General features: G+C 38.6%; 2 protein-coding genes across 4 annotated transcripts; one reads left to right on the top strand and one right to left on the bottom strand.

Annotated features, from left to right (window-relative positions):
* The first annotated feature begins 850 nt into the window (after window positions 1-850).
* On the top strand, window positions 851-10,828 carry dnaja3a (DnaJ heat shock protein family (Hsp40) member A3a). Its single transcript, XM_053515413.1, has 11 exons — window positions 851-1,075; window positions 1,426-1,562; window positions 3,702-3,785; window positions 3,897-4,103; window positions 5,041-5,193; window positions 5,285-5,429; window positions 6,166-6,230; window positions 7,851-7,979; window positions 8,070-8,185; window positions 8,350-8,447; window positions 10,020-10,828. The coding sequence occupies exons 1-11, from the start codon at window positions 874-876 to the stop codon at window positions 10,040-10,042; spliced, it is 1,359 nt and encodes a 452-aa protein (XP_053371388.1). The 5' UTR covers window positions 851-873; the 3' UTR covers window positions 10,043-10,828.
* A 2,297-nt stretch (window positions 10,829-13,125) lies between these two features.
* Window positions 13,126-20,912, bottom strand: hmox2b (heme oxygenase 2b). 3 transcript variants are annotated; one of them, XM_053515194.1, is made up of 6 exons: window positions 20,819-20,912; window positions 19,002-19,136; window positions 17,942-18,059; window positions 15,380-15,871; window positions 14,605-14,725; window positions 13,126-14,507 (listed from the first exon to the last, which is right to left on the bottom strand). In XM_053515194.1, the coding sequence occupies exons 2-6, from the start codon at window positions 19,097-19,099 to the stop codon at window positions 14,380-14,382; spliced, it is 957 nt and encodes a 318-aa protein (XP_053371169.1). In that variant the 5' UTR covers window positions 19,100-19,136; window positions 20,819-20,912; the 3' UTR covers window positions 13,126-14,379. The 3 variants fall into 3 exon arrangements, with proteins under 3 accessions (XP_053371169.1, XP_053371170.1, XP_053371168.1); XM_053515195.1 differs by having other exon boundaries at window positions 20,782-20,841; XM_053515193.1 differs by lacking the exon at window positions 20,819-20,912 and adding an exon at window positions 20,005-20,432.
* Between the last annotated feature and the right edge of the window lie 2,656 nt (window positions 20,913-23,568).

A 23,568-nucleotide genomic window follows, 5' to 3' on the forward strand; every position in this document is an offset into this window, starting at 1 on the left:
GCTTTTGATAGCAGCTCTAATCTGAGGTGCTGTCAATTAGTGATCTTTAAGGCTGGTAACTCTAAATAAACTTCTCCTCGGCAGTAGAGGAGAGCCAGTTTCATCATGCTGCTTGGTGGGTTTTGCAAGTGCACTTGACAATCCTGTTCTTGCAAGAACTATTCCAGAACAGCTGAGCTTCATGTCTTAAATTAATAACTGATTGATGTTGTTGTTTTTACTTAAATTCCATATATAGAATGTAGAACAATAAATCCAAACTTGTGTCCAAACATTTGACTGGTACTGTATAGTTAAACAAGCCAAAAAGTAAATTATTGCACACATACTGTAACTACCATCTCTGACTATGTTCTGGTAATTTATTTACATTTATTTCCTTACTGGGAGAAAGTACTTCAAAATGTTGCTTAATAGTTCTTCTCTTTCTTGGAGGCTCCATTTTAAGAATAATAGCTGCTGTAATACTCACTCACTCATCATGGGGGGGAGGGGGTGTCTGGAGCCTATCCCAGAAGACTTAGGGCAGGGTACACCCTGGGCGTGGTGCCAATCTATTCACAGGGCATATATTCACACACTACAGGCAATTTAGGAACATCAGTTAGTCTAGTCTGCATATTTTTGGATTGTGGAAAAAACCACCAAGCACGAGGAGAACATGCAAACTCCGTGCAAACAGACCCCGAGGTGGGAATCGAACCTGGAACCTCGAGGTACAAGGCCGCAGCTGTGTAATAGCTTTTGAATAACGGCTGCGTGTCTTGCCGCTAGGGGGCGCACGGTATACTGCTTGACACGTCATCTGCGATGTCATTAGTTACGTCACATTTCCGGAAATGACACTGGGATCACTAGTGTGCGGTAACAAACATGGCGTCCTCCGCAGCTCGGTGTACCGCACGCTGGGTAACAGTCACTGTGTCCTCTAATGTCCGGACTTGCAGCACTTTTGCCTCTAGGCCTAATGGACCAGACCGAGCTTTGGCGAAATTCCTGCGTGGCATGTTTTGGTCTAGCGGCAGCACAGCTGGAGAAGGAATGGGGAAAGCGGTGACATTGACAGGCTTATTAGGTGAGCAGTAAGGCCTAGCTTAGCAGCATGCTATCAACTAGTTTCAGTATGACAGAGGCAGACCAGGCCTGCACAACCCGGTGTGTGGAGCTTGTTATCATCACAGACAATTCATAGAGTATTGACGTAATAAAAATTATTTTACCTTGAAGACAAATAAAAAGACTATCTGCTCATGGACTCCTGCCATGATGTGTGATTTAATCAGTAACAGATGATTTTTCATTTAAAAAAGCAGCTCATGTCATGTGTATTTTCAGTTTATATATTGCACAGCAGTAAGATTCGGCTTATGCGTTAAAAGAAATATTTTCTTACCTTTACAGTGTTGTTATTGCATATGTTCGCAGGTGGAAACCCTTATCAGGTCCTGCCCAAGAAGTCTTTTCACAATACTGCCACTGTTAGTAATAAAAATGACTATTACCAGGTTCTCGGTGTACCACGCTCAGCGTCACAGAAAGAGATCAAGAAAGCATATTACCAAGTAAGACTCCCAATCTCTATACACACATCTGAAGCATGGGCAAGTAGGGTTGGGTATCGTTTGGTTTTTTTTCGATACCAGTGCCAAATCGATACTTTTAAAACGGTACCGGTGCCTAACCCGATATTTTACAAAAGCCACAAAATGATGGTGGATGACTCAAGAATAAATTTTTATTAAACGAAAAAAAAAAATTTAACTCTCCTTAGTCAAATTAGCCTTCTTTGCAATGGTAAATGGGGTCACTGTTGTAGTACTACTAGTACTAGCTGGAAAGCCATAATTATAAACAGAATCCATGTTACATTAATATTTTACAAATCGTTTGATCATTTGTTAGCATGAATGCAATATTTGCATTTTGCAATTAACATTACATTAGCCCACTACTAACCTGCGGAAAGGCTGCTGTCGTCATCATAATTGATGGACTCCTTTTTGCTACAGTTGGTATGACTGGTGCTGGGGTCATCCACACCAATAGTGCCAGCTGTTGTCCCCAAGCTGTCAACCACGGTGCCTCCCTCTGCTTTTAAGTTTATTCCGTGTGCCCTCAAATGTTTCAATAGATTTTACGTGTTTCCAGAAGATATGCATATTAGGCTAATTGGTGTTCCCAAATTGCCCGTAGTGTGTGAATGGGTGGGTGAGTGTGTGTGTGTGTGTGCCCTGCGATGAATTGGCACCCTGTCCAGGGTGTCCTATGGTGTCTCTTGGAATGTTTAACATCTTTGCAATCTTCTTGTAGCCATTGCCCTTCCTGTGAAGAGAAATCACCTCTTCTTTTGTCTTCCTGGACCATTCTCTTGACTTCACCATGTTTGTAAACACACCAGTAAATGTCTAGAAGGAGCTGAGTATCACAGTCATTTTAAATCTGCCTATTTGGTGCTTATTATGCTTGATTGCTGCTCGTTGACATCTACAGGTGTTTTCAATACCTGATCGAAAACACTTGTTCTTAAGAGTGGTAGTCTTTAAGGGTTGAATAATTGTATCAATGAAAAAATCACAAAAAAAACATTTAATACTGTATTACAAAAATAATTTTAGTTGCATTTGGTTTTTTAAAAAGTCCTTGTAAGATTTCATTCTGTACACAATGTACACTGAATTCCCTAAAACCCTTTACAGCATTGGGGGTTGAATAATTTTGAACACAACTGTATATGTAAACTGATAAAGTAAAGGGTCAAGTCTGAGGCCCAATTTAAAATGGGAAACCTTCTGCAGACCACCAAAAACCTTTACTGAAAACTCTGTTTAAAATAGAATCACTTAACTAGATAAATGAAGAATCTTATTGTGTAGTGATTGTGTAGTAAATCTCATTACTTTAATTTATTAATTCTGTTTACTTTATAAATGTAAATAGGGCATTGGTGGCTCAGTGGTATGTTTCTCGTCTGCCATGCACCAGGCCCGGGTTCGATTCCCAACCAGTGCACAAACCCCAGTCACTGGATGCAGTGCCAGTTCCAAGCCCAGATAAATGGGCAGAGTTGCATCAGGGAGGGCACCTGGCGTAAATCCTGTGCCAAGTTGTTGTGCGGACCAGTCGGTCTGGTGTGGCGACCCATCAGCGGGAGCAGCTGAAAAACTAACAACCACATTATAAATGTAAATATTTTATTATAAATACAGTATTTAAATGGAATTGGCAACTTATAAATTCAATTATAAAATTAAATGAAAAAAATAATTTATTTGTTATAAATGCCCTCTTGTGTTATCCAGTTAGAGTTTACCAATTAGGAATTCCTCATTTCCAAAAACCATGTCATGTCACCAACAAATCATGCCACCCAATGTTCTGCCCCATGGGGCAAACATGCAGAAGGAGTAGCTTTATTCCAACAATAGTGAAAGTATCGAATAAAATGTTTTCATGGCTAATATTTTCCTATTTATTAGCCTAATACCTAATTCCTAATTCCAGTAACACATTATGCTTATTTACACAAATTTTTAATCAAGTTTATCTTATCTATAATTACATATTTCATAATAAAGACGATTATGTCCAATGATAATTATAACCATAAACCAACTCGGTGTTAAAAGTTGTAGTGGCATTTTTTTGTTCTTTTGTTTTTTGATGAACCTAAAATGGACAGTTTTCTTTTTCTTTTTTTTTAGATGGCAAAGAAATATCATCCAGACACAAACAAAGAAGACCCGCAGGCCAAGGAAAAATTTGCACAACTGGCTGAAGCCTATGAGGTATCACTTGGAATAGTAATTACATTATCACATATTTAAGAGTCTAGGCCTTGCATGGAAGTGTTGCTGTAAGACTCATGTTTATGTCTTTCGTGCCTGGTCTTGTTCTAGGTCCTCAGTGATGAGGTGAAGAGGAAGCAGTACGATACTTATGGATCAGCTGGGTTTGGGTCGGCCAGTGGTGGAGCGGGTCAGCAGCATTACTGGAGCAGCAGCACTGGGGTGGACCCTGAGGAACTCTTCCGCAAGATTTTTGGGGAATTTTCTGGAGCGCGAGGCTTTGGGGACTTTAATAGCATCTTTGATCAGCCACAGGAGGTCAGTGAGTTTTAACACTTGTTGCGCAGGGAGTTGATCTGAATCCCAAACAAAATAGGTAATAAATAAATAAAAATTGCGTCTGATTGGTCAGAGGTTGTTGATTACATGTCTATAATCGATATGCATTAATACACTCATTCTAGTACGTTATTTCTTTAGTAACAGCTCATACACATGGAGCACACTTGTATGGCAGATGCTCCAAATAATCTTATATTCAATGTTTATTGTCTATTTTTAACAACAGAATAATAATAAGAATAATGTCAGTGTGTCTCATTGTGTTTTTAGTTAAGCTGAAACAGTACGTTCATAAAACTGTTCATAAATTGTCGTACAAACGAAGCACGCTGTTTATAAGTGCTTAAGTCACAGTAGCACAGTTTATAAATGGTTTATTCTGGTTAGTGTTGTCAGCCCCTAACGAAAATTATAAACCTACACAGTCCTCTAAAAAATACCTCACTGGCAAGGTCAATAATTTTGGATTTTCTGTATATTGAAGTTTGTGTTTTTAGAACAAAAGATGAGTGAAACTATAGATAAGAATTTCAGCTTTAAATTTCCAGTTGTGTGGCATACCTCTGTATATCTGCTCTCAAAATCTTCTTCTCTGCTTTAAAATGTTTGCTTTAGTCCCAAAAATAGCCCTCTGGTCTTTATGTTGGTTTATCCTTTTTACAAATGCAGTATTCATAGGCGAAACCCAGGACCTAATCCAAAAATAGACATTTAGAGTTATTAATAGTTTAAACACTAACTCTATCAGTGTATACCAGAGCAACATACCAGCACATGTTCCAGTATTTTTAACTACATGAGAAATGGGTAATTTCAAACAGAAGCTGCTGTTCTAAATAGGGTTAGGAATGTATTATTATTATTTCCTTTAAATTAGTTTAGTGACCAACCTCTTTCATGTGTTTTCTATTAGTATGTGATGGAGCTCACTTTTGCACAAGCTGTCAAAGGCGTAAATAAGGAACTAACAGTGAACATTGATGCCACCTGCAAACGCTGTAATGGAAAAGGCCATGAGCCAGGTTCAAAGATTCAGCACTGCCACCACTGCAATGGCACAGGAATGGTGAGCTATGTTGTCGTATTCAACAGCATAATAGAAAACCAGAACTTTAGCCTGGTCCACTAACTGGAACATGGGCTCTGTTTTGCTATAGGAGACGGTGAAAACAGGGCCATTTGTCATGCGCTCAACGTGTCGGCAGTGTGGCGGACGTGGCGTGATCACCACCCGCTGCACAGAGTGTAAAGGAACGGGGCAGACCAAGCAGAGACGCACTGTCACGGTTCCTGTTCCTGCTGGTGAGTTTGTCAGCTGAAATGAACATTCATACACATTATTTGCAACAACTCTATTGTGAAATTCAGAAAAAAAATTAACGGCCTTGTCTGCACTACCGTTTATGTGACATGAGTAGATGACAGAAGAGGCTGTATTATTGTGGCACACAGCTAGCTAAAAAATGTAACACAAAAACTATTTGTACAGAGATTGGTTTTGAAGTGCTTTGTGTATCATACAGAAATGCAGCATGTTTATTGCACATAGCTCTGTTTAGTTGTTAAAGAGAACAAAATCAGGGAAATAAACTCAACCTTGGATGCACTGGTGCTGGGATCATGTGATTACATGGGGCCTGTGACACAATGTTTATCCACACTTCATTTAGAATATTAGCGTTTTCCGATATATATAAGACCCTGGTGAGATTTTTCAACAAAAGACCTTTTTTATTAAAGCTGAAAAATAATGTGTGTTTAGATCCACGTTAGTGTAGACAAGGCCTTAATTACTGTGCACGTTGCTACACAAGCCGACTGTGTGTTGAGCACAAAAAGATATCTGTGGTACTGGTGCCAGAGTGTGCGTTCTTGAAGTTTAGCCAACTAGATCTTGTGTACAATTTATGCAAATTATATAAAAGTTTGTTTAAACAAACATTTGATTATAAACACATTTAGTTTTAGGAGAGAGCCAGACACTGATCATGTGTGTGTGTTTTTGTTTGATATCTAAATGTTGTGGTCGATTTCACAGGTATTGAAGAAGGGCAGACAGTTAGGATGCCTGTGGAAAATAAAGAGATCTTCATCACGTTCAGGGTAAGTTCAATTTGGATATCGGGGGATCTTGGATCTAGACTTCAAGACAGCTAAATTATTTACAGACCAAAAATAATTAAGTTATTGGTCCATGAATAGAATAATAGGATTATATAATGGTTTCTTAAATTAAAGTCTAAAAAAGGTTGGAGAGGATGCAGAAGTTGCGTTATCCTAATAAATACATACTGCCTAAGGAAGACAGTATGACTGTATGTGTTTTTATGGTATTTGCTCTTACCATTTATACACTTATAAAAACTTTTTTTTTTTTAAAAAGCATTAGCCTTGTACAAACAGCTGGTTTGGTGCGGGAATATTGCACCATCATTAAGGCTTGGTGTTCTGTATGAACATTATGGTGACTGAATCATGGTTAAGGTTGTTGCATCTTTAACCATGAGAGGTGAGTTGATATCTATGTGATGAGTAAAAACACCTTATCATGGGACGGGGGTTTGACATTGGGACATGTGTAACACACCACCAGGAGATTTAAACATCAGTAAACCATTATCAGCCAACACAAAGATATCTTATACAGAGAGGATCAGATCTATATATCGCACTTCATGCTAGATCTGTAGTGCATCAAGAACAGTAAACTGGAAGATCAGCTGAGATTGGGAATGATTAACAGTGCTAGGCTTTTAGTTTTTTATCTCGTTACACAGAGGTGCCTTATCACAGTATTTGTGGGCTCTTTGTGAATTACAGTGAAGTGCAAAATTAAGGGGGGTCTTACTATAAACTCTATACAGTGTTTTCTGTGTGGAAGCGAGTATTGATTATGTTGAGGGACAATTCATATATAAACATAGTGCCGGAACCACTGTTTCACAATGCCCATTTCATCAGGAAAGACACAATCAATAGAAATGATAACCTTGTCATTTAGTACAAGCATGTCATTAGCTGATTTGCCACACAAAGCTGAGCACATGACCAACTGAAGCAACCCCAGATCATAACACTGCCTCCAGAGACTTATACAGTTGCCACTATGCATGATGGGTGCATTGCTTTATGCGCTTTTCTTCTTACCCTGACATGCCCATCAGTCAGGAATAGGGTAAATCTAAACTCATCAGACCACATGACCTTTTTCTATCGCTCCAAAATCCAAACTTTATGATTCCTAACAAACCAAAGTCCAGAAAACCAAAAGTCCAGCAAAACCCAGGTGCATCTTAAAGGTTTTGTTCTAACATTCCTACAGAATCCTCTCAGTCACAAAGACTTGTATGGTGTTGGGTTTCTTTTTTTATTTGTTACTAAACATTTTTGGTATTGTTGGTATTATTATAAAAGTTGTACTTTTATTGCGAGTGGGAAGAGTGAAATAGCTGTTACTATACAAATGTTAGAATAAGACATTTAAGATGCACCTGGGATTTGAGTTACAGGCAACAGAGTTTGCGACAGTAGCAACAGATTTGCAAATTTGACATCTATTGATGCAGGTTAGGCAAAATTGTCAGTTGTTTTTTAACTTGGAGAATTCTGTCTCTTATATTTATTTAAATTGGTAAACTTTTCAGCTTGTAGTTTTCAGTCAAATTAATGTCTGTTAGAATTTGCAAGCTTTGTCTAATGTTGCGCTTTATTTTTCTTTCTCAGGTCCAGAAGAGTCTTGTGTTCAGGAGAGACGGGGCAGATGTCCACTCAGACGTTCAGGTTTCGGTGGCTCAGGCCATCCTGGGAGGCACAGTAAGAGCGCAAGGACTCTATGACACGCTAAATCTTTCTGTAAGTTAGTTACTTTATGCATGCATTTTTGGCAGTATTTTAGTTAAGGTGGATTGAATTGGTCTCTAACCCCGATGAAATATTTTGCAGATCCCTGCTGGCGTCCAGGACGATCAGAAGATCAGGCTTTCTGGAAAGGGAATCGCCCGAGTTAGTGGCTATGGATTTGGTGATCATTACATTCACTTCAAGATTAAAGTACCCAAGTATGACACTTTTAAACGTCATTGTTTACATAATGTATTTATTTGCTGTGCATCCGTAAAAAGGGGGTGGGTCTTTCGTGGGGAAATGAGTTTGAAGTCACTGTAAATAATTGTGTGAGAAACCTAATCCTTTTAATGGAGTAACCCTTTGTGCTGGTGTGTAGGACACTAACTGACAGACAGCGTGCCCACATTATGAGCTATGCAGAAGATGAAGTAGATGTGGACGGAACTGTAAATGGAGTCACCACAACCACTACAGGTGAACACCACAACACCCCACATCCCACACACTACACACGCAGGACAGAAAACTTTTAGTGTTTCCCAGTTATGTGGCAAGCTGCATTTTTTTTTTTAACTTCAAAAGAGAGAACTAATGCCCTTCCAGACATGCACTGATTTTCCATAAACCTTAAGTGCAGTTTAAGCAATTGACTTCATGTCTAAAGCCCTATTCGGACGGGACTAGTTTTCCAAACGACGTTTGAGTTTTTTTTTTCAGACAACATCTGTCATTTCATGTACTGTATGCATTCGGGCGGAAATAACATCTCCGTGTTTATTACGGAAGATGTGAGGAGTGTCTGTGCTTTACATGTGAGCGTCGCACAAGATCACATGTCCACATCCATTATTGGTGTGCAAACTTGAATACCGGCGCGCTAGAGATAGTACGGTAGTTCACGTTGACCAAAACACAAAAGAAATTCGCATTCGGACAGGATTAGATTTCTTAGAGGACCTCCGAGTTTGCTGAAAAACAGGAGCTAATTTGCTCTGGAATTTTTACAGGGATTAAAATCACATAGTAAATTTCTCTAACGACCCCCTGTAAAACTAGTCCTGCCGAATCGGGCTATATTCCATAAAACCTTTAACATTCCAAAAATCATACAAGGTCTTAATCACAGATCAGTTTTATATCTGAACTGTATACATTTAAGTTGGAGAAAAAAGTTTTTTTGCAGCGATTGGTCACCACATTGACCAGAAAAGGATGTTTATAATAAAGTTGACCCGGTCGATCAGCCAGTGACCAGAATTGTCTGGTTTTTAGTTAGTTTCGGCCAATCAGCCTCAGATATAAGTGATTTTGTCGTGAGTGCAAAAGCTTCTGAGTGGTGCAACAGAAGCGCATGTTAAAACACTGCTAACACTAATTAGTCTTAAATCATGTGCATTTAAAGCCCTGCGTGCCTGAGTTTTGTGACTTTGGAGGCATTTGAGAAGGTAAAATGTCACTGTTTCTTTATAACCCTACAGGAGGTACACTGAACTATTTAACCATTTTTTTTAATGAAAATTTTGTATTAATTATTTTGAGTCTGTTCAAAAATAATAATTATGGCTGGTGACAGAGATACGTAAGAAAACTAATGTTATAAGGAATAAGCTACATTTTAATTACTTTAATAACTTTAACACTTTGAAAATGTAACAAAATCAGTGGGAAATGTAATAATGAATTGGGATATTTATAAAATCGTGATACTTGATAAGAAATCTGCATCTAGGTATTGTGATATTATCCTATTGGGAGCTTACTGGTGATTCCCATCCCTAGTCTGCATGAATAAATATGGATAGACACACAAAATTTCCATCCACTGATGATTTGATTTGAATTATGAATTCATTCATTATCAGTTGAACCAATGTCTAAAAAGGGCTAAAGAGGAACAGACAGAATTCTGTTGAGGTAATGTCTATTTAAAACTACTATAAAATAAGTATAGGAGGTTGCAGAGGTTGTGCAACAGGAAATAAAGTGTATAGATCTAAACCCTTGTTTTTATTGCACTGTTCTTTATACTGCTCTTTACTTCCTCAGGTAAAAGATCTACAGGAAACTGAGAGAGCAGAGTCAGTGACGACACAGAGCAGGTGCTATGACAAGACTGCTGGACACAGAAGGAGGAGAAAGAGTGAGAGACCTCACACTTTACAATCAGACAGCTATGGCACAACATGTCTGCATGCACCAGCTCCTTGGAGCCTTATGGAACATGATCATTTCTACAAGGACTCTTCTGATTCACACTGAAGATGATCTCGCTAGTTTTATGTGCAGCGCCATCCAGTCTGGGGAACGAATTCAGAGAGAGCATGAAATGACTTGCTTCAGAATCAATACATTTTATGTTTTGGGTCAACAATTGTGTGCGTTATTCCTAATTCATGTAGAATTACCTCACCGTCCATAAAATGTGCTTATAGAATCCTGTGTGGAAGTTAGTTGTGGGTTTTTCAGACTTCAGGTTCTGATCTCTTTCTTTGCACAGAGAGAGGCGAGTGTCTGGCCATGTTCACTTTAGAACCCTGTAATCTCTGCTCTGCCTCATGAGCTCTTCCTGTTTCATTTTTACCTTTAATTTAATGGACAACGAACATAAAACATCACAATACTTATTTAAACAGTGACATTTCACTGACAGGAACATAGCAGATCAAATGCGTGGATTAAGAGTTTTAGTCTAACAGTTGGTAGCTAATAAGAACACATTTCTGACATACACACTTATCAGCAAAATGTTACTAATCCTAAGATAATTGTACTGTTAAGCTGCTCTGCTGTAGTACAATCCTCATTTAAAGGTATATTATGTAAAAATGCAAAATAAATCAGAATATGGACTCTCATTTTGATACTACACTGTGTATATTACATCTTTACCCATTAACCCATGATTTCAAAAGTTTGGTCCGCCTGGCAGTGGAATCTATTATAATGAGCATCAGCCTTTATGTAGTATTTTTGTGTATTTCTCAAACACCAACTGGACATTGAAAAGCCACAATCTTAAGGGGATGGCAGACATGACCACTGTTACATGTCACTGTTAGTTTGCATACTGTTTAATCTTTGACTTAAACCCAAATTACAACATAGAGCTTTAAATCATATGAAAATTATCATGACCAGCTGTTCCTTGCAATTAAACAAGCTACTGTGCATATATAAATGCAAAATAAAAAAATGTGTTTAAACTTTGACGTTAACATTGATGGTTACATAGAGTCTGAAATAAAACTGCTTTGTACAAATATACTGTTCAACTAAAGCTTGACCCTGATGTTCAATTTAACCTACAGTCGTGTCCAAAAGTTTTGAGAATGACACAAATATTAGTTTTCACAAAGTATGCTGCTAAACTGCTTTTAGATCTTTGTTTCAGTTGTTTCTGTGATGTACTGAAATATAATTAAAAGCACTTCATACGTTTCAAAGGCTTTTATCGACAATTGCATGACATTTATGCAAAGGGTCAGTATTTGCAGTGTTGACCCTTCTTTTTCAGGGCCAAATCCTGACTGATAGCAACTCATTCTTACATAATCACTTCTTGGAGTTTGTCCACCTGCCTCTTGAGGATTGACCACAAGTTCTCAAAGGGATTAAGATCTAGAGAGTTTCCAGGCCATAAATTTCAACGTTTTGGTCCCAGAGCCACTTAGTTATTACTTTTGCCTTATGGCACGGTGCTCCATCGTGTTGGAAAATGCATTGTTCACCAAACTGTTGTTGGATTGTTGGAAGAAGTTGCTGTTGGAGGGTGTTTTGGTACCATTCTTTATTCATGGCTGTGTTTTTGGGCAAAATTGTGAGTGAGCCCACTCCCTTGGATGAGAAGCAACCCCACACATGAATGGTCTCATGATGCAGGACTGATGGTGGTGCTCACCTTTTCTTCTCTGGACAAGCCTTTTTCCAGATGCCCCAAACAATCGGAAAGAGGCTTGATCGGAGAATATGAACTTGCCCCAGTCCTCAGCAGTTCATTCACCATACTTTCTGCAGAAGATCAAACTGTCCCTGATGTTTTTTTGGGAGAGAAGTGGCTTCTTTTCTGCCCTTATTGACTCCAAGAAGTCTTCGCCTCACTGTGCGTGCAGATGCGCTCACACCTGCCTGCTGCCATTCCTGAGCAAGCTCTGCACTGGTGGAACTCCGATCCCGCAGCTGAATCCTCTTTAGGAGACAATCCTGGTGCTTGCTGGACTTTCTTGGACGCCCTGAAGCCTTCTTAACAAGAATTGAACCTCTTTCCTTAAAGTTCTTAATGATCCTATAATTGTTGACTTAGGTGTAATCTTAGTAGCCACAATATCCTTGCCTGTGAAGCCATTTTTATGCAACGCAATGATGGCTGCACACGTTTCTTTGCAGGTCACCATGGTTAACAATAGAAGAACAATGATTTCAAACATCACCCTCCTTTTAACATTTCAAGTCTGCCATTCTAATCCAATCAGCTGACATAATGATCTCCAGCCTTGTGCTCGTCAACATTCTCACCTGAGTTAACAAGACGACTACTGAAATGATCTCAGCAGGTCATTTAATGACAGCAATAAAATGCAGTGGAAAGGTTTTTTGGGATTAAGTTCATTTTCATGGCAAAGAAGGACTATGCAATTCATCTGATCACTCTTCATAACATTCTGGAGTATATGCAAATTGCTATTATAAAAACTTAAGCAGCAACTTTTTCAATTTCCAATATTTATGTAAGTCTCAAAACTTTTGGCCACGACTGTACATAAGATTCCTATGCCTAACACCATCAAAGATCCCAAGTATGTGTCAAATAAAATTTGAATTTAAGATCCAGACTTGCACATTCTCACAAACATTGAAATGAGCTTTTTAGTGTCTTTTACTTAAATTATCCACTACTGAGCATCTGAACAGTATGTCGCATCAACTTTAAAATTAGAGAAAGCCTCAGGTCAAACTTGAAATGCTTAGCACTAATTCTGAATCAGAACATTAAGGGAACTGTAAATGAGTATTACATTTGTATGTATGTAACTTGTGCCATGATTAATCACATCATCAGTTGATAAACACTATAAAACCATCACCCTGTCCGTAACACATTTAAATAGCTATTGCATGGTGTTTTACCCAATACTTGAAAACCAGGACAAATGAGTACTTATAAACACATGATCTGCTGTGATTTATTATTTCAAGAAGAAAAAGCCTTTTGCAAATATACATTTACTTACTCAACAAAGCTCTTATTTTTCTTGTCAAAAGCTATAACCATCATAAAAATGCTTAGAGTATGAGATGTTGAAAAAAATCAGGTAACAATAGCATACATCAAAGTGCTCAAAAAAAAAAAAACGCCTACTGCATCAAGAACTGATTTGGTAGTAAATGCCCCACTATACTTTGGTCACATAAGACACTGTGTGTACACTGAGCAACAAATCATACACTGCAACACCAATCTTGTCATTAAACAGTATGAAATAGTTGCCAATAAGCACATGCTAGTTATCTGCCGTGCATGTATATTATCTGTTTCATGCATAATTTTCTTTTTAGTTAAAAGCAGGTTTGTGTGATGAAGCATGAACTAAGACTCGAACATTAATATTAAAATGTTCAATATTCAGTTTATTCAGCAAAAGAAGGCCCCATCCAAAATGGTGCCCTAATCCCTGTGGTCCCCCTTCAAGTGTACTGTGGTTGTTCAGGGGTGCAAAAAGAAAAATAAATAAAATATATCCTCTGTGATCACGCTGACGAATTCAAATGTGCAAACCCGATTTGGTGAATTGGCTGTCTGCATGCAGGAGCTCTGTATAAAATAATTTTTATGTAGGATTTAGATCAGATCAACAATCTTATCCACCAAAGAGCCATGACTGCGGGATTCAATTTCAACCAAGCAGGAGCCACTGATTTCACTTGTTAAATCAGTTTATCATAGTCTTCATTTGGTTATCATGTGTACCTTAATTTTCCCTGGAATAAAATCCTGGAGGCATTTATGGATAAGACTGGAGACCCTTGCTACAGAACAATCTAAATATATAAATTATATAGGTTATATTATATATTAGAATAGTATTACATTTAACAGTTTTCTATATGCAACATGTTATACAGCACAAATCTGCCATGTGAAAATATTAGTCTTTACTTTCTCTCAAAAAGTGAAAATGTTAGCGGGACACGTTTCTTCCCAGGTAAAAGAATGTAAAGAATACGTGTTTGCCCGTTAGACCCAAACCGTCATCCATCTCTCCAGAGGTTGATGGTGGAAGGCCCTCGTTCATGCTCATCCGCAGACTGCAATTGCATTTCTCTTAAGATTAACATACTGGTATGGGTAAGGTGCTACTACATCAGCATAAACACTGCACTTCTACAATAGTATGGACACATAATTGGATCATATGTGGTACCAGGCAACCAATCCAGCAAGAGCAGCAATCCATGCAGCTAAAATCACTTGGGCAGTGGGGTTTCTGAGGACCGCCGCCGCCATTTGATAAATATATGCTGATCCTCCACTCGCAGCTAGAATGTAATAAGATAAAGAGCACAATGTATTCAGCATGTCATTTAGGGGTTTCTTTTCAAACGTGTTTAAGACTGACTTTTGCCTCAGGCTTACCCATTTTGGCAGCATAGTAAGGACATTTGCTGATGTCTCCTTGCATGTGACCATGGATGGGACCTCCATCCAGAACTTCTTCCTGAATCGTCTTCCCCATTTCCTCCAGCTCTTTGAAAACCTGAATGGACAGGAAATTTTAGATACTAATGGAATAAAACATAATGTTATGACAATTTTAGTTCAGCAATTATATAATCTCATACCTAATAGAGTATGTTGTCAATGTTCATAGGTTTTCATGCAAAATCATGCATTTCAGATTGACATCATGAAAGCCAAAAAAAATTTGATGTGTAGTTCAATTAGTTTTCTAACATTTCTCTGCTAACAATTCTCTGCTAACATTTATTTAAAAAACGATAAATTAGGAAGTCAATATGTCTGGGGGAAAAAAGGAAATCTCTCGAGACACTAAATAGGAGGGGGGAAAAAAATCCTAAAAAGCCTAAAACAAGTCTGCCTGCCATAGACAGACATTTCTTTTTTTCTCAGTTTTTTTTTTTCTTTTTTTTTGTAATGGATACACCACTTACAGATTAACAGAGGCTGGGTTTTGTGAGGGTCAAACACAGGTTTCCCCAAATAGTATTTCTTGCCATTTATCACTTAAATCAATACATATGTCCCAATTTGATATTTATCCATATTCATATAAATTTATCTAAATACATAATCACTAACATAACAAAAACCAGCTGATATTTGGGGGCAAAAACTTAACAGACCTGATTTCTGGCATGTGGTTAAAAAAATCTTCTTTGCTGCATCCTACCTCCATGTTGAACTGAAAAGCCCGCACAGCCTCCTGAACAATCCTGTCCTTGGTACTGGTGTCGAGCTCCAGCTCGTTCATTCGGCTGCGGTACAGCTGCTTAAACCCCTTGTTACTGTGAATGCTGTCAAACTGGTAGAAAAACACTCCCTCTCCTGTAGGGGGCAGCTTGAGGGCACGTTGGGCTACCTTCTTCAACACCTGACCCCCTGAGAGATCACCCATGTAGCGTGTATATGCATGAGCCACCAGTAATGCGGGGTCTTCACGACCGACTTCATGAAGTCGCTCCACGTAGCGCTGAGTAGCTGGAGAGCAGCTGATCTGATCCTGCCAGTCCTCGCCATAGAAGTACTTGAGATCCTGAGCCAAGGCCTCGTGCCGGTGAAGCTCGTTGGGGAAGTAAAGAGGTGCAAATTGCGGGTGATCCTTGTTTCTCTCAATCTCTTCCTCCATTGCTGTATAGGTGTAGTAGAGCGCAACAGCTCCAAGCTACAAGCAAGTAGACATTCAAAACAGAGTTAGTTCTGGTCTAAAGAATGTCTGCTTCAGCAGAAACCGGCACAAATCAAGAGTGAGACAGAGAGATGTGTTTTCTTGATCTTTTTTTCTTCATTGTAAACAAATGCTGAAAGCATCTAAAATATGCAATAATTTAAACAATAACTTAACAGTTGATATTGAGATGTGTCTATTATATCCAGTATTGTTCTAGAATATAGAAAATAAATTCAAACTTTAGACTAGTACTGTGTATGCATCTTGAAAAATTAGATCGTGAAAAAGTTAATTTGCTTTCAGAATTCAATTTTAAAAAGTGAAAAACTCCTATTTTAGATTTATTACATGTAAAAATTGATATTTCTTTTTTTTTTAAATAGTCTTTTTTTATTTCAATGATTACTAGTGATGCTCTGATTGATCACCACCGATCATGATCGGTCTATATTGGCTAAAAATGGCTTAATCGGCGAACCCCAAAAGTGCAGATCAAATAAGCCGATCACTTAAAGGAAATTACTTGCGTTGATCTGATGTGTGTTCGTCTGCCTGACCCCTCTTTGTTTGGAATAATTTTAAGTTACTCTGCCTTATTTGGGAAAGATGGTCTACAGTAGTCTTAAGTTCTCATTTTCTAAAATAAACACTCTGTGGTTCTTTAAGATCTTGGTTGTAGCCTATTTCTACAGGTTTTTTTTCTTCTTTCTTGTGTTTCTGCTGTTCCCTTTCAGGGGTCGCCACAGCGAATCATCTGCCTCCATCTAATTCTATCCTCTGCATCCTCTTCTCTCACACCAACTAACTTCATGTCCACTCTCACTTCTACAGTTTTTTTTTTCCAATATGGTTAATTTAGAGTTGGTTTCATTTCTACAAATGGTGCAAACTCTGCTAGATTATAGATAAAAGATTCCCATTCCCCTGCCATTCTGTGATCGGCAGTGATCAGCAATAGGCAGATCATGATCTTGGTGATCGGTAATCAGCCCAAAAAATGCTGATCAGAGCATCTCTAATGATTACCAGGGGAAGACTGGTAACTCTTCAATAATCATCTTTCAGACAGCTGTCAACATCGACATCCTACACAAGGCCACAGAAGGTAATCACTGAAAGGGCTGGGTGTTCGCAGAGTGCTTGCTGTATTGAAGTATATTCATGCAAAATTGACTGGACGGGAACAGTATGGTAGGAAAAAGTGCACAAGCAAAAGACATGACTTAAATGCTTGAAGTACCGTGTGAAGTTTCCATGGTGATGAGGATTTGGGGTACCATGTTGTCTGCTGGTTTTGGTCCACTTTATTTTATGCCAAAAGTCAATGCAGCCGTCTGTCTGCACACAAGCTTCATGACTACCCAAGATGTTTCATGGAGATGCTGATTTCCTCTTCCAGAAGGATTAAGCACCTTCCCACAATGCCAAAACTACCATTAACTGGCTTCCTGACCAAGACATTACAGTGATTGCTGGGCCAAATCACTGTTTCAAGAAGATGAGAAACACCTGATCCAACAACACAGATGAGATCTCAGCAGTGGCATAGGCAGTGTTCACTAACCTTCTGAAAGAGGCCAGTGGGATTAGGTTACACAGTGGCCATGAAGAGGTGTACAGGTAGCAACAAGGTTTAAGTCGGTGGTACCTGTCAAATCATCATCATCCATTCTCATGCCCGAAGCAATGAAGACCGAAGGTTTTCCAGCATAACATTGCCCATGGCATCACATTACCCCGGCTGACTTGTCTTCTACCCATAATGCACCCTGGTGCCATTGGCACACACAAGTTGATTTATGTTGCAAGCTGTGATGTAGTGTGTTTTAATATTGGGGCTGATTGGTGCAGATTTTTACAGATTTGACTGCTACTAAATATGTCAAATACCAAGAGGTGTTTGGGATGGGAGACATTAGAGCTTTTAAACTGCTTGGTTTTAAGAGTTAGACATGCCAAATCCAGAAACCACAGAGAGACACCCTCTATTAATTCACTGCTAACCTGATATCCAGTGCTATAAAGGCAGTAATTTATATAACTGGATTTTAAATAAGGTCTAACCTTAAAGAGCTCTTTGCGTATGCGTCCAAGAAGGAAATCTTTGACAAACTGTGTGTTTTCAGCTTGCTCATGAACTTCTTTGGTTCCGGCAGCCAGTAGCTCAGAGAGATCATCAGGTCTGTAAGGTAAGGAGCATAAAAAAGCTAATTTGCCTACACATATACAAAAAAAAAAAAAAAAAAAAAAAAAAAAAAAAAAAAAAATCGACATCACATACAATACACATACACTGTACAGCATGCAGGAAAATGCCTGTTATCTCTGACCAGAAAAAGAAAAAAATTATGTACACTAAAATTACAAAAGGAAAAATAGAAATAAGGATAATTGTCTGGGTTCATATGTTCATGTTCATGGGAACTATCCATACTCTCCACTGGATCACTGTTGAAGCTCTTCTCCCACATTATGCTGAATCCACAATCAACTCCTTTGTTTTAATGACATTCAAGAAGAGGTTTCTACTCTGGTACCAGTTTTTTAACTAGGATTTTAATCTCCTCCAGGTAGGCTTTGTCAGTGTTATCAGAGATTAGGCCCAGCACAACAGTGTCATCAATGATCTTGATGATGAAGGAAGAGCTAGTAGTTAAAATGGCATCATAGGTGCGCAGTGAGTATGGCGAAATCCCATGTCCTCTGACTGGATGATGAGCAAAGAAGAAAATCTACTTTTTTTGTAGTACTATGTAAAACATAGTCAATATAGAGCATTTAACGTTGTTATTTTTTTCTGGAGTCCAGGTGGCTTACGGCTGTGTACACATCAGAGAAGGTGGCCCACTAATGCATGGCTTATGTTTTCCTGACTCACTTTATGTTGAGGGCGCAAATATAAACCATCAGGACAGGATATGGACTACAGTTACATAAAGCCTCTCCATACTAATGCATATTATTAGCTCACACTGTTAGGTTAGGTAATTGGACCAGATCATGCTGAGTTACCCCCCACCCCCGATTAATGCCAGATTCCCTTGGTATAGTATAGCATGATCTTTTATGTAAGTTATTGAAGATATTTATTATGGTGCTAACTGTCAAAAGGCCATAACACTACCTGACATTGTCACTGTCCTCTTTATTCTCATATACGGGTCCTGCACCATTCACCACACTCCCTCCATCGGCTGAAGCTTCTGTCTTTACTGCAGACATGTTTCAGTCTCTATCTTTGCTGAAGAGCTGCTTTTCACTACAAGAAAAATGAAAGTGGTTAAGGCACATGCTTTCAGAATACTTTTACAATGTTTGTTATTTAATACTGAGAAACCTGTAAGAGGACAAGTTTTAAATCTGAGGGAAAAAAGGCGCACTGCAGTATTCAACCTCCTGATCTATGATTAATGGCATCAATCTACAGATTATGTGGGGAAAGTCAATCTAGACTTATTTAAGGTGGAAAGCTAATGCAAGGGTAATTAAAGTCATATAAAGAAGTTATTTGTCACATACAGATTACTGAACAGTAAAAATCTTTCATCTTTACATATCCCAGCTTTGTTATGAGGCTAGGTCAAAGAGCAGGGTCAGGCCAACAGGGCTCAATAGCGGCAACTCGGTGGAGCTGGGGCTTGATCCGCCAAACAAGTTTCTGCATGGGTTATCATCTACTTATGTTTGGTCTCGCTCGGCTACCAGCCTACAGTCCCAAAACTTATGATGAAGGATACTATCTCCATTGTGGGATCAATAAAGTATCCGTCTATCTGTTTGTTGATGCTCCCTAAATTTTCAGCAGGGAGAACCAGTGCTACTAATGGAAAATATAAGTCAGGAGCCCTGACCTAGTCTGATAAAGTATTTATTAATTTAAATTAAATATGTAATCATAAAATTAAATATATAATCATAAAAAAATCATTACAAAGACCTAGGACGTATCAAAATAAAAGCAGAGCTCTGGAAATGTAGCGTTCGTTTCATTCCAAAGATTGGAGAGAGAAAGAAGGAAAAAAAAAACTGTTACTCTGCCCAGAGCAGGCCTACCACTGAAAGATGGTGACCAGATACGGAGCTCATTAGACAGAGAAGCAACAAAGAAGCCAAGATTAACACTTAACTGATTCCACCACTATGCTTCCAGGACTGATGCAAGACTGTGCTGTGTTAAACTTCTGCTCATACTCGTGTGTGCGCAATATTTGTATGTCTGCCATCAATACTGTAATAAAATAGCTAGAAAATAAAGATATCAGGGCCAGAGCACAGACGATAACAAATTATTAAGACAAATTAATAGTGCAACAATTTGAACCAGCTAAATTTTAACAAATAACTAGAAAATCCAGGGGAAGCACCATACTGTGTCAGCTGATCAAGAAAGTAAACAACAGCACAGAAGACAAGGTCATGACTGTGTGTTAGAAAGGACTTTCTGGTGTTTACCAACGAGCTCAAAGTGTAGAATGGGGAAAGATACTGATATTTACACATACACATCTGTTTGGTTTTATAAATGTCCATACTGCAGGGTTAGAGTTTAGCAGAAACGCTACGGGTTTAAACCAAGCTTCGGACAGCTAGCAATAACAAACCCGCGTCCGCTGAACTCAACTCAACAGTAATCCTAGCAGTTAAGCACACTTTAAAGCATCTGGGACAAAGCCGGGTGTTTTAGGCTAAAAGCCACATAGTATCTCAATGTTTATCTACAGCTTGACCAGGTTTCTGAATAAGTGTTCAGGTCTGTCAGTGTAATCTCTCAGCTATGTCCAGTCAGTTAGCCTTTATCCTCTAGCTAGCTCAGCTACAAACAGCAGCTACCTTCACTATTGTTTAAAGTTCACAATATTTGTCCTCAAACTCTTCATATAAACCCTTAATCAAAGAACACTAACCTGTGTAAAACACGTCTGATTAGCGAAACGCACTTACCCGTGTATACTCCGTACTTCCGGTCAGAAAAGAGAAGCGCTTATATGGCACGTGCTTGTCAAGCTCCTAGGAAACGAGGGCTCGTGAGACGCGCGTGAACGTCACAGAGTTCGTGTTGCTGATGGTCGCTTTGCTAAAAAAAAAAAAAAAAAAAACGTCATAGAGCATATTTATGCTGATATTTATGTGACGTATTTCTTGTATTAAGTCATGTGTTTAAAACTAACAAGTAAGCTATATCTAAATAACCTCAGCTGACTGCTGAACTGAGAGAACTGATTTGTTAAGATCTGATGTTAGCTTTAGCTTCATTTCCCTAAGAAAATTCAAGTGTGATAGTGCTTAACAAACACCAGCAGAGGACGCTGTAGTTACTTTCTTCTTTGTGTCCACTAACTCACTCATCGCCTACACAGCTTTATCCTTATACAGGGTTATGGAAGGATACACACATACACAAACTACAGGCAATTTGGGAACACCAATTAACCTAATCTGCATGTCTTGGGACTAGTGATGGGAAGTTTGAATCATTTTAGTGACACGATTTTTTGAAATGTCGTTCATCGAAATGAACAAATTTTTAGTCATTTAGGTCATTTCGTTCTTTTGATCAGAAAAAAATGTTGCATTTTCAATAAAAAAAGACCCCCAATACATCTAAATGCACAAATTCTGGCGATAGTTCCAGTAATGAAAAAATTACAATGCAGATATATGAGGATTACAATTACAATGAAGATATATTATGAATGAGTAGCTCACCTCTTATATCTTCCAGTCTGAGTCGTTTGTTCATTTGAATCTATTGCACCGCATAGCGGCTATGGGAGTCACAAAGGAACAAACGACTCTGAGTAGAAGAGGCATTGAGGAAGAATCGCTCAATTCTGTTTCCTGTGTACTGCACTGTACAGCGTCTATGGGAGTCACGTAACAAAAGAACGAACGACTTGGAGTAGAAGAGTCATTGAGAAAGAATCGCTCAATTTTATTTCCTGTACATAACCTACGGAGGTTTTGCAATGATTTGCGCATGCGCAGTAGAAAATGAAAGAATCACTCTCTGAGACTACTCGTTCTTCTAAGTCACATTATTTCATTTAAAAAGAACGAATCATTTATGAATGATCCATAACTATTTGGGACTGTGGGAGGAAGCCCACCAAGCATGGGGAGAACATGCAAACTCCATGCACACAGATCCCAGGTGAGAATCTGATCCAGACCCTTAAAGTGCATTGCAACAGTGCAAACCACTAACCCATCATGTTGCCGAATGCCCACAGGGTGACCTTGTAAGTGGAGATTGTACAAGTCACAAATCACAGCTGGGTCACCTGTTTAGAAGGCTACCATGCTATTCACCGAATCACGCAATTCTTCTTAAATTTAATTTATTCACTGGTTATCAGATATTTCCTCAAACCTTTACTGAATTATTGATTATACAGCATGAAGTAGTTTGCTGTCATTATGCTGGCAGCACAAAATAACTTGTGTGATCAGCATAGAGCCTTGACTTTAATATATTTATCTCATGGTGCATGTCAGGCCCACAACCATGAAATGAATGAATACCAAATTATTTGGTTAATTATGTACAATTTTACAGGTTTCGTTATTTTATGGTGCACAGTCAGAACCAGAAACCATTAAATAAATTAATGCCAAAGTTATTACTAATTAAGTTTACCTATCAGTTAATCTATTTTTAAATATTTACAGTTGGCGGTCTTTTAGCTGCACACGCCAAGGGGTCACCACAACAGACTACCTGATCTACATGTTCTCTTCTTTTCCTCACATTTTATCCGGGTTTTGAACCCCAGCTCTACATTCAGGGACTGGGGTTTGGGCTTTGGCTAGAAATTGAACCCAGGCAGCTGAGAGACCTACCTCTGAGCCACTAATGCCCCCATACTGTCAAATATTTATAGTGTTGGCCAAAATTATTGAGACAAAAGTGAAATTCAATGTTTAAATAACATTCTTAAAATGGACCCGGCTGGTCACAGAGTCAAAAAGACATCTGCAGTACTCTGTTGTCACTTGTTGAATCCATGCCTGCTTGCTTCCTGATGATCGTGTACAGCAATTCACTTGAGAATTCCATAGTTTTAGCCATTTTTGTGCAGAAGTGGACACCTCAGCTTCAGAAAGTTAAAATAATAAAACTGCTCTGCTTTAAGTTTCCGTCTCGTCTGAAAAAGTGTAAATTAATGTTAATAATAGTAGGTGTTTTGCCTGCCATGCGGAAGGCCCGGGTTCGATTCCCATCCATATTGTAACATTACAATCTCCTTCCAGTGCACTGTTTTTGCAAGTCCTATGGAAAAAGGAACCGCTCACTTTTACAATTCACTTTTCCTGATTAAGGAGGCTAGATAGACGGCAAAGAATAAATTTTACTCTTTGCCCCATGACTGGATACTAAAATGACTAAACTATCACCAATTCTTATCCAGTCCCTAACACACATATGAATGGCACACTTAAGGCAGATCAGCATGAATAGTGGCATATTTCAAGGCTTTGGATTCTTAATAAGACATAATTAAACTTTTCTCTCCTCTTCTTTTACAAAATTGTGGGAGATATGGTTGTCTATTTGACTCAGAAAGACAGGAATTTTGGGCAGCCATCAGCCTGATTCTTTAAAAAAGGTAATAGTGGCAAAGGTAATCTACTACTACTACTACTACTACTACTACTAATAATAATAATAATAATAAACACTCAATACTAAG

This window comes from Clarias gariepinus, chromosome 16 (genome assembly GCF_024256425.1).
Source record: "Clarias gariepinus isolate MV-2021 ecotype Netherlands chromosome 16, CGAR_prim_01v2, whole genome shotgun sequence".
Classification (NCBI taxonomy): Eukaryota; Metazoa; Chordata; class Actinopteri; order Siluriformes; family Clariidae; genus Clarias; species Clarias gariepinus.

Coding starts and splice junctions, on each gene's coding strand:
- dnaja3a (XM_053515413.1), top strand. CDS start 874: ATGGCGTCCTCCGCAGCTCGGTGTACCGCACGCTGGGTAACAGTCACT. Junction 1,076..1,425: donor GACATTGACAGGCTTATTAG/GTGAGCAGTAAG, acceptor ATATGTTCGCAG/GTGGAAACCCTTATCAGGTC. Junction 5,194..5,284: donor ACTGCAATGGCACAGGAATG/GTGAGCTATGTT, acceptor GTTTTGCTATAG/GAGACGGTGAAAACAGGGCC.
- hmox2b (XM_053515194.1), bottom strand. CDS start 19,099: ATGTCTGCAGTAAAGACAGAAGCTTCAGCCGATGGAGGGAGTGTGGTG. Junction 18,060..19,001: donor GAGGACAGTGACAATGTCAG/GTAGTGTTATGG, acceptor CTTACCTTACAG/ACCTGATGATCTCTCTGAGC. Junction 15,872..17,941: donor TACGCAAAGAGCTCTTTAAG/GTTAGACCTTAT, acceptor ACTTGCTTGTAG/CTTGGAGCTGTTGCGCTCTA.